At 37.6% G+C, this 12,511-nt stretch overlaps 1 protein-coding gene across 5 annotated transcripts in view; it reads right to left on the bottom strand.

Annotated features, from left to right (window-relative positions):
* Positions 1-12,511, bottom strand: part of LOC140242498 (protein C-mannosyl-transferase DPY19L3-like) — a 75,675-nt gene that overhangs the window by 20,842 nt on the left and 42,322 nt on the right. For all 5 annotated transcript variants that reach the window (XM_072322231.1, XM_072322233.1, XM_072322235.1 and 2 more), the window contains 5 exons: positions 12,112-12,257; positions 11,448-11,571; positions 5,576-5,710; positions 4,707-4,838; positions 3,763-3,867 (listed from right to left, as the gene is read on the bottom strand). In XM_072322231.1, the coding sequence (XP_072178332.1) occupies positions 3,763-3,867; positions 4,707-4,838; positions 5,576-5,710; positions 11,448-11,571; positions 12,112-12,257 (642 nt within the window). The remainder of the gene's footprint in view (positions 1-3,762; positions 3,868-4,706; positions 4,839-5,575; positions 5,711-11,447; positions 11,572-12,111; positions 12,258-12,511) is intronic.

Genomic DNA, 12,511 nt, shown 5'->3' with positions numbered 1-12,511 from the left:
TTTATTTCTGCGCTAGTTTTGGGTTGCGCGAAATTCACGAAAATTTCCACTTTTACAGTATACCAATTTGAGCTTCAAGTACACAGGGGCTTATATTTTACCTCTCCCACTGCTAGGTCCCACCCACTCACTCTCCTTAGTTCTCACTAGCCTGACAGTCCCTGAGGCAATAGATCATACTATTTTCTTTTCTTTTTTTCTGTGGTGCTGACATCTTGGCACTTCAAAGCTATTGGGGCCTTCCCATCACACAAGCCTGGAGTCCTGAGAGGGAGACCTACATCCTTGAACCCAGCCAAATTCTGATCGATGATACCCTTGCTAACTTCTGGCCTTCAATAACTTTCCAATTCCACCCAGTAAATCTACTCAATTTTGGTGATAATGCCAATCCACCTGCTGTATGTAGGTCAGCATGGATGCGTAGATAAAATATAGACCAGCACATTGCTGGAACTTGAGGTCCATGGTGACACCAAGGGGAGGTTTTCAGACAGAGAAAGTTCTAGTTTGCAAGCTAGCACACTTCTAAAACTAGAAATGTCGCTTTGGCGACTGGTATGCCTCCGCCATAATGCATGATTTTCCCAATAGGTCTAGATAGTACATGTGGACAATGTGTGATTACATTTTCACAAAATTGGCAAAATATTGAAATGACAAGTTTGTCACAAATGTGTTGAATGTTCACCTTCCTTGACGTAGGTTTAATTGGATGAATAGGAGAGCATGTATCTAGGGATTTAAGGACTTTAACTTGACTTTGACCCATTCATACATTTAGGCATTGAGTAATTTTCAAGGTACAGGTGTGGAGAAAAAGTGCAATTTCTGAATTGAATAGTAAATTGTTACCATTTTCATCTGGCCCTTGACCCTAAAATTCATAAGATAATCACTTTCAGGTAGAACATGCATAATATGTACTAAGTTTCAAGATAACTTGAGCCACTTCGAGATATGGAGGAAAAAGTTAGTTCAGCACTTTCACTTGATCGTTGACCTTTTGACCTTTGAGGCAAAAAAAAAGAAGAAAAAAAAAAAACTTTCCAGAGAATTTCTATTAGGTTACACATGCATACACCAAGTGTAAAAAAAATAACCCTGCTGGCATTGCATAAATATGAGGGTAATAGTAACATTTTGAAGTCTTGCACTTGACCTTTGACCCCTGACCTTTGACCCCATGAACCCTACATTCTCTAGATAATCACTTCCAGTCAGTACATGTAAATACTATGTTCCATGAAGATACCTTGAACAATTTTCCAAGGTACGGAGAAAAAAAAGAAGTTTTAATATTTTTACTTGACCTTTTGACCTTTGACCTCTGACCTCATGACCCAAACTTTCACCAGAGAATCTTAATTGGGTAATACATGTATACACTAAGTTTCAAGAAAATCTCTTCAGGCATTCAATAGATATGGTGGAAATAGTGAAATTTCATGTATTTGACCCTGACCTTTTGACCTTTGACCTTTGACCTCATGACCCAAACTTTCACCAGAGAATCTTAATTGGGTAAAACATGTATACACTAAGTTTCAAGAAAATATCTTCAGGCATTCAATAGATATGGTGGAAATAGTGAAATTTTATGTATTTGACCTTGACCTTTTGACCTTTGACCTTGAGCATGTGCACCCAAAAGTTGATAGGCACAACTTCACCCCCTAATACACATACACGCCAAGTTTCATTAGGATACCTCAACAGGTTTCGATAGTTACCTTGTCCACAAAATTCATTACGGACGGACGGAAGGACGGACGGACGGACGGACGGACGGAAGGACGGACGGACGGACGGACGGACGGACGGACGGAAGGACGGACGGACGGACGGACGGACAACCCGAAAACATAATGCCTCCGGCACCACTTCGTGGCGGAGGCATAAAAAGTGTTCTCATTATTCAAAATAGTGTTCAGATACTGGCATTGGTCTCTGACCAACTGCTTACCACAAACAGAATTCATGGCAGCTGTTTTTAAATCTCTGTGACCTGTTAATCATAAATGCAACTCATAATATGTGTTCCTGCAAGAGTATGTAGGTATCTGGTGGACATGATTACAAGGTCAAGCTAAAGTGTACCGTCCCTATAGAGAAGTTTCATACACAGATGCCAAAGGGCCTAATACAAATGTGCAACCAGAAGCAAGCAAAAGCTTGATTGGGAAGCAATTGCAGACCATAACTTGAGAATTTATGTGATTGGGTGAAAGCCAGTTCAAGATCGCTCCAAAACCTGCAAAAATGATTTGGTTGATCTTAAAAAAAATTTGTAAAAACAAAGTTATTAAGAAACTTCCTTCAAAACTCTGAAACCCTTCTCTCTTGCAAACAGATCACAGGTGCAGCTTAGCCAATTTCTACTTCACCTAATTCCCTATATCACATGTAAGCACTTAATGTGTCTTGGACCATTATGTATCATAAATCAGATTCTGGAGTTTGGGTTGTTGTGGTGTGTTTTTTTTTCCTCTCTCTCTCTCTCAACCTACACCAAATACATGAGCTGAGTAAAAATGCATTCTTTGACAAGTTATACAAGTCAGACTTTGATTCTGTTCTCTCCCTCTACTTGAAGTGAAAAAAAAAAATTGAGATTGAAAATGGAAACATAACTACCTATCATAAACTTTCCTCTGCAATTTGTCACTCAGCTGTTTCAAGGTCTAAAATATTTGTGGAAAAGGAACTTGAATATGACAAATGTGTTGATTCCATAAAAAGAAATTTGTTTTCTTCTGTGATTTTGATCTTTTTCGTTCAATAGAAGAGATCAAAGTCCACAGCTTGATTTGTTTTATGACTGAAATCAGTACCACAAAATAAAATGATATAAATAATAAAAGAAATATAAACAAATCAAATCACATGCATGAAATTGTACGCAACAGCAGGCAAGAACATAATAGGGAAAAAATGTAAAGTTCTGTGTAAATGTCAACAAATTAGATTATTCATCACCCCAAAGGCAATTGCAAATTAGCTATCATAGTTGACTGAAAGTGACATCACTCAAAAGTGTTCCTTTTTTTTTTTTTTTTCACTGCACTCATTCTCCACAACACTCTTCCTTTGGGCAAATTTTCTTCCATGTGAATTATTTAACACGCAGCTCCTAGTACAGCATCTAGACAATGAATATCTAATGCTTGCAATCAGTTTCTTTTCTCAAACAGTTGCTGACAAAATTTTACTAACCTCCTGGTGGTGCCTATATATATGACATCCAAAGTCAGAGCACGGCCCCTGACACAATTTCAGTTTCAAGTCCATCCCCCTAGAGAACACTCGCCAATAAAGTCCTTAAATGCCACACAAGATATATTGATGCCTGGAGCACACGGCTAGCTCATATTTCATTCTCGACATTGGAGTCCAGCTGACCTGTCGACCACCAAGTGGTCATTTTGTGGAATGTCATGTTGTATTGTGAAATACAAGATCACCTAGTTAGACCCGAGGACCAAGTCGAAGAGGGCAACGAACTTGTACTAGACATTCCATCTGTGCCGACAACTTTGTCAAAATTGAAGTTTTATGATATTTTCACCTTCAATTTCAAACAGCAACAAATGACAAAAATACATTTTGCCTGTGGAAAGTCATACCCACACTAGCTTTAGCAAAGTGATATTTCCTCAATGGTACACAGATTTCACAAATATGGCAAGGACCGTACAGTAAGAATGCATATTACATAGAACCATAACATAAATAGGAGTGATAGGACATCGAGTGTTTTACCTTTGTGCCAAAGTTGATGGAGAACGTTCCTACAGCAGTATAGGCAACTCTTCCCATCAGTAAGACAGCGTAACCAAACAAGCTGGTTGGAACAGGTCGGCTGACCTTCAACAGATAACAAACAGACAAGAGAAGGATCCATAAAACGAAAAGTTTCAGTTTCAGTACCAGTGTTTCAAATTGATATCTTCACTTATTTTAATCCCTAAAGACAATATTCAAACTTAGAAAATGCACAGTTTCTAATGTTAGACTGCTGATTAAAACCATCCTCATCACAACATCATAGCTCATTGTAAGAAATGGTCCCCGATATTCAAAAGACACAATGCCTATAAATACAATGTTGCATCTGGATGATGAGGGTTTGAGATTTATTGGGAATTTGTTGCTTGTTTGTTTTTAAATACCATAGGCAAATTACAAAACCTCATGATGCATCCAAAAAGAGTTTCTATGTAACCTCCCTGAAAGAGCATTTCAAATCATGTTAGAATATTAATTTCTGTATACTAACTCCTTACAACAAACAATGTCTTTTGTATATCATATGGGCTTAGTCAAAGTACTTTTGGCATGACACATACACCGTACTTGTATTCCGCGGTTGCCATTTCTGCAGACAGCTGTGCGCACAGCTTCAGTGCGATATTGCATGCTCTCATCTCATTCATCTTACGTTTTTAACTTCTCTCCTTTGTCTTTGTTTGAATTTTAAAAAAAAAAAAAAAAAAAAAAAGTTTTCCAACAGGGAACATCCCCCAAGAATATTCTGCCAAGGGAGGAACATTACACATGGTCTGCTATCACATCATATGGTTTTTCACAGTCACTGATTGGTATTCCACTAACCCATGTGATGTATATCACTGTATTGTAGAATAGGAAAGAGGGAGAAGAAAGAAGTGAAGAAAAAAAGTGATTTCAGGATGACTGCAGCTCACCTGTAATCTGAAGTCCAAGAGTGCTGCCATGCCAAAAGCAAAGGCTAGTGATCCAAGCAGCATCTTGTTGAAGAACTGAAGGAGACATACCCCAAGGATGGCGGACAGATGGCAATAGAGGAGATTGGTCACCTGATAGAGACATAAGGGCAATAGCCACTCAAAGGGTTAATGGGAAAGGTGTCAACTGGTATGATTTAAGCACAAACTGGGAAAGCTTTCACGGATTATTTGCCTTTTTTATACTTCCATGCACTTTTCTTTTTTATTAAGGCATTGCATATCATCTTATGTTGCCATTCTACAAAGCAAGTTTAATACACGGAGAAAACAAGAAAACTGAGAAATTTGCTGTTCATCAACAGCATGCAAAGTATAGCAGCTCCTATTAATCAGTTGTGGATAAATCCATAAAGTCTCCATTATCATTTCTCTACAACACTACAAAGCTCACAATTATGTCAATCTAAATTTACATTTTCCCTGCCATTGAACAAAACATTTCTTATACTACAAACAAGGTATCAATTACTTTTTTTTAAATAAATTTGAGGGAGCAATTAAAAAGAAGCAATGCTCTATATGAGTGGATACATACATACGGAGATCCTAATGACATACAATGTACATACATACATCACATAAACACAGGTATACATACATACATACAAATAAATATACAAACATTCAAACATAACTACAGTGCATTTATAAGATGGCTTCTATCGCTCTATTGTGATTGAGAAAAGTGGAAGATAACAACAGCCATCTTTCAGTTTAAAACCCTTTGAGTACAAGCTACAAAAGTGTGGTATCATAAAACAATATCACAAAGAGTACTCTGACTTTCAGACAATCTGATCTCTTACCTTTTTCTTTGGTATGAGTCCTGCGATGTTGCCTGCATAGAGAGCCATGGCTTGAAGGAGGAGCACAAACTGAGAAAACTGCCAGGTCAGTACAAAGAGGAATGTAAACACAGCAGCAAACCCCAGACTCACCATCTACATCAACCATGGACAAAAGATTTAAAGTGAAAAGAAAGGTTATGAATCAGTATGCAGGAGAAAATTCCACTGTATAAGTTTATTTATGTGTATCTGCGGATTTTTTTTTTTCATTGTCTTCATTCACGGCATTTTGACAATAATTCAGGTATTTATATCGATACATGCACATATTCATAATGACGTGTGCTGCGTAACTGTATGAAGGACTGGTATGTACAATCCCAGGCGTCATTTGAAACTGCATCCAATGCAGTGCAGTAAAAAGCATTTAGGAATGACTATTCCAATATTCCCTAAAAGTTGTTCTAGCATTGCAAGTTAACATGTCTTTCTTGTTTGTTTGTTTGTTTGTTTGTTTGTTTGTTTGTTTGTTTGTTTGTTTGTTTGTTTGTTTGTTTGTTTGTTTTTCCCACTATCAGTTTATATCTGCCCGTGAAGATTGTATTGTATTTTTATTTCTTAATAAAGCACAAAAATAAAAGCTAAGGTGCAACTTGATGGAAAATGGCTCACATCACACAATTCACATAAAAGTACAGGGCCTGATATAGACTGCCTGCTGGCCAAGACCTACAAAAAATACCTTTGGGGAGCCACGTATTTACAAAAGCAATGCTTCGGTAACTTGAGTAGGAAATCAGCATTCTGTGCCTGCACTTTGAACAAACCAATTGGATAATCCACTTATTAATCAGTTTTGTGATCTCTGCACACGGACAAGAGACACATTGTGCTTAAATGGGGTAGGTTTCCTCAAAGTACCTTGACACTCATTTTGAATTTGAATGCTCGCACCCAACAGCTCCAAACAAGTTCTAAGTGTAGGCGGGCATGAATGGGGTGTGTCTGGAACGACCTCTTTGCCAACTGTTTCTCTTGTTCACCTAAATGTTACATATCACGCCATGTTTACACTGTCACAGGAGGTGATATGTACCTTTTTTTTTTTTCAGGCATTTCTAATGCTTAACATGTCTTATCTGTATGTACAAAGGAGTGCCATAACTACAGTGATTTTTTTTTTTCCACTCACAAAGTGAATAATGAATGCATATATTGCAAGAATTAAACTTGATATCTGCTCCTGTTTAGTCTGTATTTGCTTTGGTCTATTTTCATTTCAGCAAAAAAAAAAAAAAAGCCAACATAATGTACAATTGTACTGCTATATGAGGTCTTCATGTTACACACGCATTGCAAAATGCAAATATAATACAGGGAGTGTCTTGGAGCAAAAAGGATGTAATGTATTGCACATGTATGTGTGTGGGGGATGTGGGTGTGTAAATGAGTGCTCACTGTTTGTGCTTCGTGTTTATTGCTTGAATTGTGCCCCATACCACCCCATCTCTTTTCACAATATAAGACACAAAGAAAGATATATAGAAAGATAGATAGACAGACTGATATCATAGATACAGTGTATGTATGATAAATATTTACGTAGATAGGTGGATAAATACGTCAAACTGTACGAGCTGAAATTTTCGCGTACAGATATTTTCGCGAATTGCTATTTGGAGGACATTTTCGCGTGTTGTTAATTTCGCGGTTGCGAGGGTCTAACTGAACTTAGCTATTAGCGCGTTGTTATTTTCGTGTGTTGTTATTTTCGCGGTTCAAAGGCGATTCGCGAAATTCGCGAAAATAAAACCACCGCGAAAATTTCAGCTCGTACAGTAGATAGGCAGACAGTGAGATAGTATGCATAGCAATATGTTATACATTGGTAGATGAAGGGGGGTACAGCTGGACAGATACAGATACAGAAATAGATTTATATAGATATTGTAGATATTAGATGTCGGCCTAGCTACTCAACCCTTGGAAGAGATAACTGCACAAGAGTAAATCTTAAGGGGCATCTTCACTCATATTGCAGTCAAATAAAACATTTCAAAATATCAGCAGAACTCACATTTCAGAACTAGGATTGAGCATAATCATTTAATTAGGTCATGAATAATTCTGTTAAATTTTGCTTGGTAAGTAATGCTATCATAACTTTAAGACATAAATAAACTTAGATTATATGTCTCTCCAACTTTCTAGATTTTTGATACTAATATTCATCCACTAGAGTACAGAAACGTCATCTGCCACTGGCAATATTGATTGTTTGAATTTATATTCATTTATATCATTGAATGTCAAGAGTTTCCTGTTTTCATAAATCCCTCTGGTATGTGTGGTATGTGTGGTATGTTTTCTGCACAAATCTGACAACTCCCAAGATCTGACAGTGCTTCAAGGTCGACGCCTTTCCATTCATGTTCACAGTAAATTTAATAAGTGCGAAGGATCAGTGTGCCACTCTGAACAGGAAGAGGCAATGATTCACATTCAGTAATCAAAGCCACATGTGTCAGAATATCAGAGTTTGACGTCCCATTTATAACTGTCATGCTTTTGATCATGCATTGCCATTTTATATTTGATGCTAGAATGTAACATTTTCAATTACTGAAAGGAAGTATTTCCTCCGAGGAATGCATGAAAGGGAAGACAGTGCTTAATTCTCCTTAATCTACTCTATCCCTCACTCAATAAAGCAAAAGAACACACAAATACACCAAAAATGAAATATGATGAAAAATTACAACTGTTGATACCGATGATGAGATACTTCGATTGTTATGCTATATTTTTTTATCCTCACTAGCACTTTAACATGAATGCCAGTAATGAAGCATCTGAGCAACTGACAAGCAATCAGTTGAGTGAAACTGGACAAGAAGTTATCAACTACTAAAGATCAGTATGTTCTCTAAAAAGCATTACACAAATGCATTGTAACATACAAAAGTGTCTTCAGTGTGTAAGTTGGCTCATTGAATCTGAAATAAAGCTCTACTTCTCTCTAAACTTGTCTCAAATTTTCATTTTTTTTTTAATCAGGCTGTTCCCAAACTAATCCTATTTTCCTCATTTTGGTAGCAACTGTGATGACATTTTGATATTTTCATCTAATAGAGAAAAAGTCTGTATTATCCAAAAGCAGCCCAAAGTATAAACCTTATTCACCATTGGCTAGACACAATAAATGAGTGATCACATGACTGAAAAGATGGTTGCCACTGCAACCCAAGTGGTCACAACAGACAGCATTAAACATCACACTTACAGGATCTCTGCGTGAGGGAAATATCTCAGCATATTTCACACCGCATAAGTGCCTTTATTGGATTTGTCAACTTTACGCGAAGCCTAATCGTGAGGTTGCTCCTGAGGGCTGACAAGGCGGAAGAGAGTGGAGGGGAAGCCGGACTGTAGACGAGAATTTAATAGCATTGAAATCTGCACATCCCAGTGGAACCATGACTCACTGGGTGCTTAATGACGCAGACACACAAACCAACAACCAGAAATGAATTAAGGCATGGAAAGACAACAGCTATTAACCTAAATTTCAGGCTCTTCATTTACGAGGAATGCATCTCCAAAAATTGACCAAAGGGGAGGGGGAGAAGTAATTATGATAATCTAATTTTTGAAAACGCTACCTTGCAAAGGAAATGTTTTATCTTCATGCTGATGGTTTGATTCCACTCAATATCTCATACTACAGCAAAGATTGCTTGCAATTTTCTTCTTGGAAAAGAATGTATACACAGTGTACCCAATATAATTCTGAAAGTAAGGCTAGTGACAAAATCTATAAATACACTACCATTTAAGAAGGTCCTGATCAGCTGAAAATGAATCTGCAATACACAGCACAGTGTTAGGAAGTAGCTGATATTCATTTACACACCATTTATTTATAATAATTTCTTTTTACTCCTTTTGCAAGCAGAAATCACTGCGAGTCATATGTTAAGACTACAGTATTCAGTCAACAGGGGAATTAGAATGCTACACATCACACACTTTTCTAGTCAGGATTGTTTCACTCAAGTTTGCTTAGACTATCAACCAAAATTTCATTGAACACTGTTGAAAAAAGAAGACAAGATATGCCCCACATCTTATGTTTCAGTACTATAGAAATTGTGCCAGATAATTCTCTTGACAGACTCAAGGATCACATCAGATTAGTATCTTCTTGGCCTTTTGCTTGTGTGAATGTAGTATGAATGCGGTATGAATGATGATGAATATAACAAGTCTCAACACTAGCTTTCTTTTTCTGGTGGCTCATTTGGGCCACTATCAAAAAATCTTAAAATGTGAAATCAGCATTGGTGGCAAAAAAAAAAGAAAGAAATTAAACAAAAACATAACAATACCTAGTGAATCAACAAGGTCCCAATCGGGCCACCACAAGAAAGCCTTTTTGGAAATATGGTGACAGGATATCAATTTCTAGTGGTTCCAGGCCACCGGGCCAGTGCTAATGTCGAGCCCTCGGCCACTGGGCCTGTGCTAATGTCGAGCCCTCAATATAAACTGAGTGATGCAATCCTTTCTCCTATTCAAAAAGAATATATATATGGCTTGAGGAGGTATGGACTTTCTCAATGCACACAATCTAGGTCAGACAACAATTCACAGGTCAAACAGTGACAGGTATGGTGTAATAATACATAAGTGAGAAAAGAATACTCAGTATATGGATCTTCTTCTTTTCTTTCTTTCTTTCTTTTTTTTTTTTTTTTTTTTTTTGTCTTTTCAGCAGTCTGGGAGATGGTATATTGTATTGATTGTACTTCAGTGTCCGTGCCTAGCTCCTGCAGTTTGGCTCTCTGTGCAAACACATTCAAGTAGGTCACACGCATTAGAAACCCAATCTTCATTAGCGCTGTCTCGGCGATGGATGCACAATTTGCATTCTGATACCCATAACGGCCAGGCGTATCAGTAACACACATGAAATATTGATCAAACGTGCCTCGGTTTTCACTTTGGAGACTGGCTCCCAGTTTGCTCACGGGCAAATGACACATCTTACCAGGACATTATCGAAAGCTATAAGATGCAGCATAGAGTGTCGCTTTTCACCAAAGCATAGTGTGATCTGAGCTGTATGTACCTGCCATGCATTCCTGCTTGTGTGAGTGACATATGTCACATACTTGTATGCTGCAGGTACGACTTCCATCAAGCAAATAATTCAAAGCCATGAAATGTGCTTGGCACTTCTTTCCCAGAAAGCTGTTTAAAATTTCTCTGAAATTATGCAATCATCCATTTTATTCCTGCCATCCACTGAAAATATGCTGTACAATGGCAATACTTCTGCTTCTACTACTACTGTTCATGATGAGGATGATGATGATGAAAACAATTGACAATAATACCAACGATTATAATGATAATGATGATAATATTAAAGAGCTACAGAATACAGTTACCTTTTTTTCTTTTCTTTTCTTTCTTCATTCTATGCTATTAAAATTCTGCATCCACATTGCTCAAGGTTACCAAGTTTTTTTGTTCTAGTACTAGAACAGTACCTGGCAATCTATAGGTATAAACAGCATACAGCATAATCTGCAGAAAACATTACTAACTGCCAATTTTTCATGCCAACAAATCCAGTGTGATTATGTGTATCTGTTTCGGCTTTTGGTATCCAGATAATAATATCATCATCTAGCAACATTGATACTCACTCTCCATCACGAGGGTAATGATTCTGACACAATTTTGATGAAGTCTATACCACGGAAAATTTGTAACAGAAAATGTGACAAGAGCAGTTCCCCCAAAAAAAACAGGAAATTACCCTGAGGGGGCCAACTACCGTACCTCTCTACCGGTGAGCACTGGGGGGTTGTAAGGGCCTCACCTGTCTCTTTGCATGGGGCGAAGGTCTCAGGTAGTGGGTAATAAGGGCCAGCTGGACATAGAGGAAAGGCAGGGCGAAGCTCTCCCTGAGGGGTATGGTGTAGTCCACTCTAGTGGTGTCATCCCTGGGGGAATACAGGTGTGAGAAGGAGGTCGCATTTATCAGGCACAATCTCATCCTCAATACCAACACTACATGCTTTGTTGTTGGTTTTTAGAAAGTGATAAACTTAGGACAATATGATTTATATAAAGAATTTATCTCTGGAAGAACAACTTTATTAATAAATGCAATTTAATAGTAAAAACTTGACACTCAAAGAATTCAAATATCATGATTACACAAACATCAGCAAATCAACTGATGTTGTATTACATGGACATCTCAGCATTACTATTGCATAAATTTACAATTGTTGACATTGTTTGCACAATATATCTCATCTGTTTTGATAATGGAAATGTGTATAATCCATTACATATTTGTCATTAGGACATTTTTCCACAGCTCTACTGGAGATGAATCCACGATGACTGCATGCAAAAGAGCTTTTGTGTTCAAGACAACAATTTCTCTTTTTTTTTATTGCAAAGTCACTCCTTTTAACAGTTTCAAATGGCATTCATACCTTTAGTGAAATGTTCTATGTGCTCAACCCACTTACTTGTTTGCGATGAAAAATGTGCAAGCCAACAAGCCTGCCAGCCAAGAGTTAGTGAGCAGCCAGGCTGTGGCAAAGAGACTTGTGAAGTAGACACCATGGAGGACAAACACAGTATTGATGTAGAAGAAGATTGGCAGTAGACGGCTCTGTGGGCACAACAAATCAATGAGACACATTCACAGATCGACATCTAGAAATTCATTCACACTGATGATAGTCTCTTTTTTTTCTGTATGCAGTGAGACTGATATTTTTAGCAGTTTCTTGTGATGGTTTGACTAAAATCAACAGTTTATTATAGCACTTTGCAATTCAGTGCTTCAAAATAGTTCAAATGGCACTCATTATCAAACAGATACCATGGAATACAGTCATCAGAAGGAAAATTAGCTTGCAGTGA

This window comes from Diadema setosum, chromosome 19, assembly GCF_964275005.1.
Source record: "Diadema setosum chromosome 19, eeDiaSeto1, whole genome shotgun sequence".
Taxonomy (NCBI): Eukaryota; Metazoa; Echinodermata; class Echinoidea; order Diadematoida; family Diadematidae; genus Diadema; species Diadema setosum.
The sequence above is the reverse complement of the archived record's forward strand: the minus strand, read 5'-3'. Positions and strand labels throughout refer to the sequence as shown.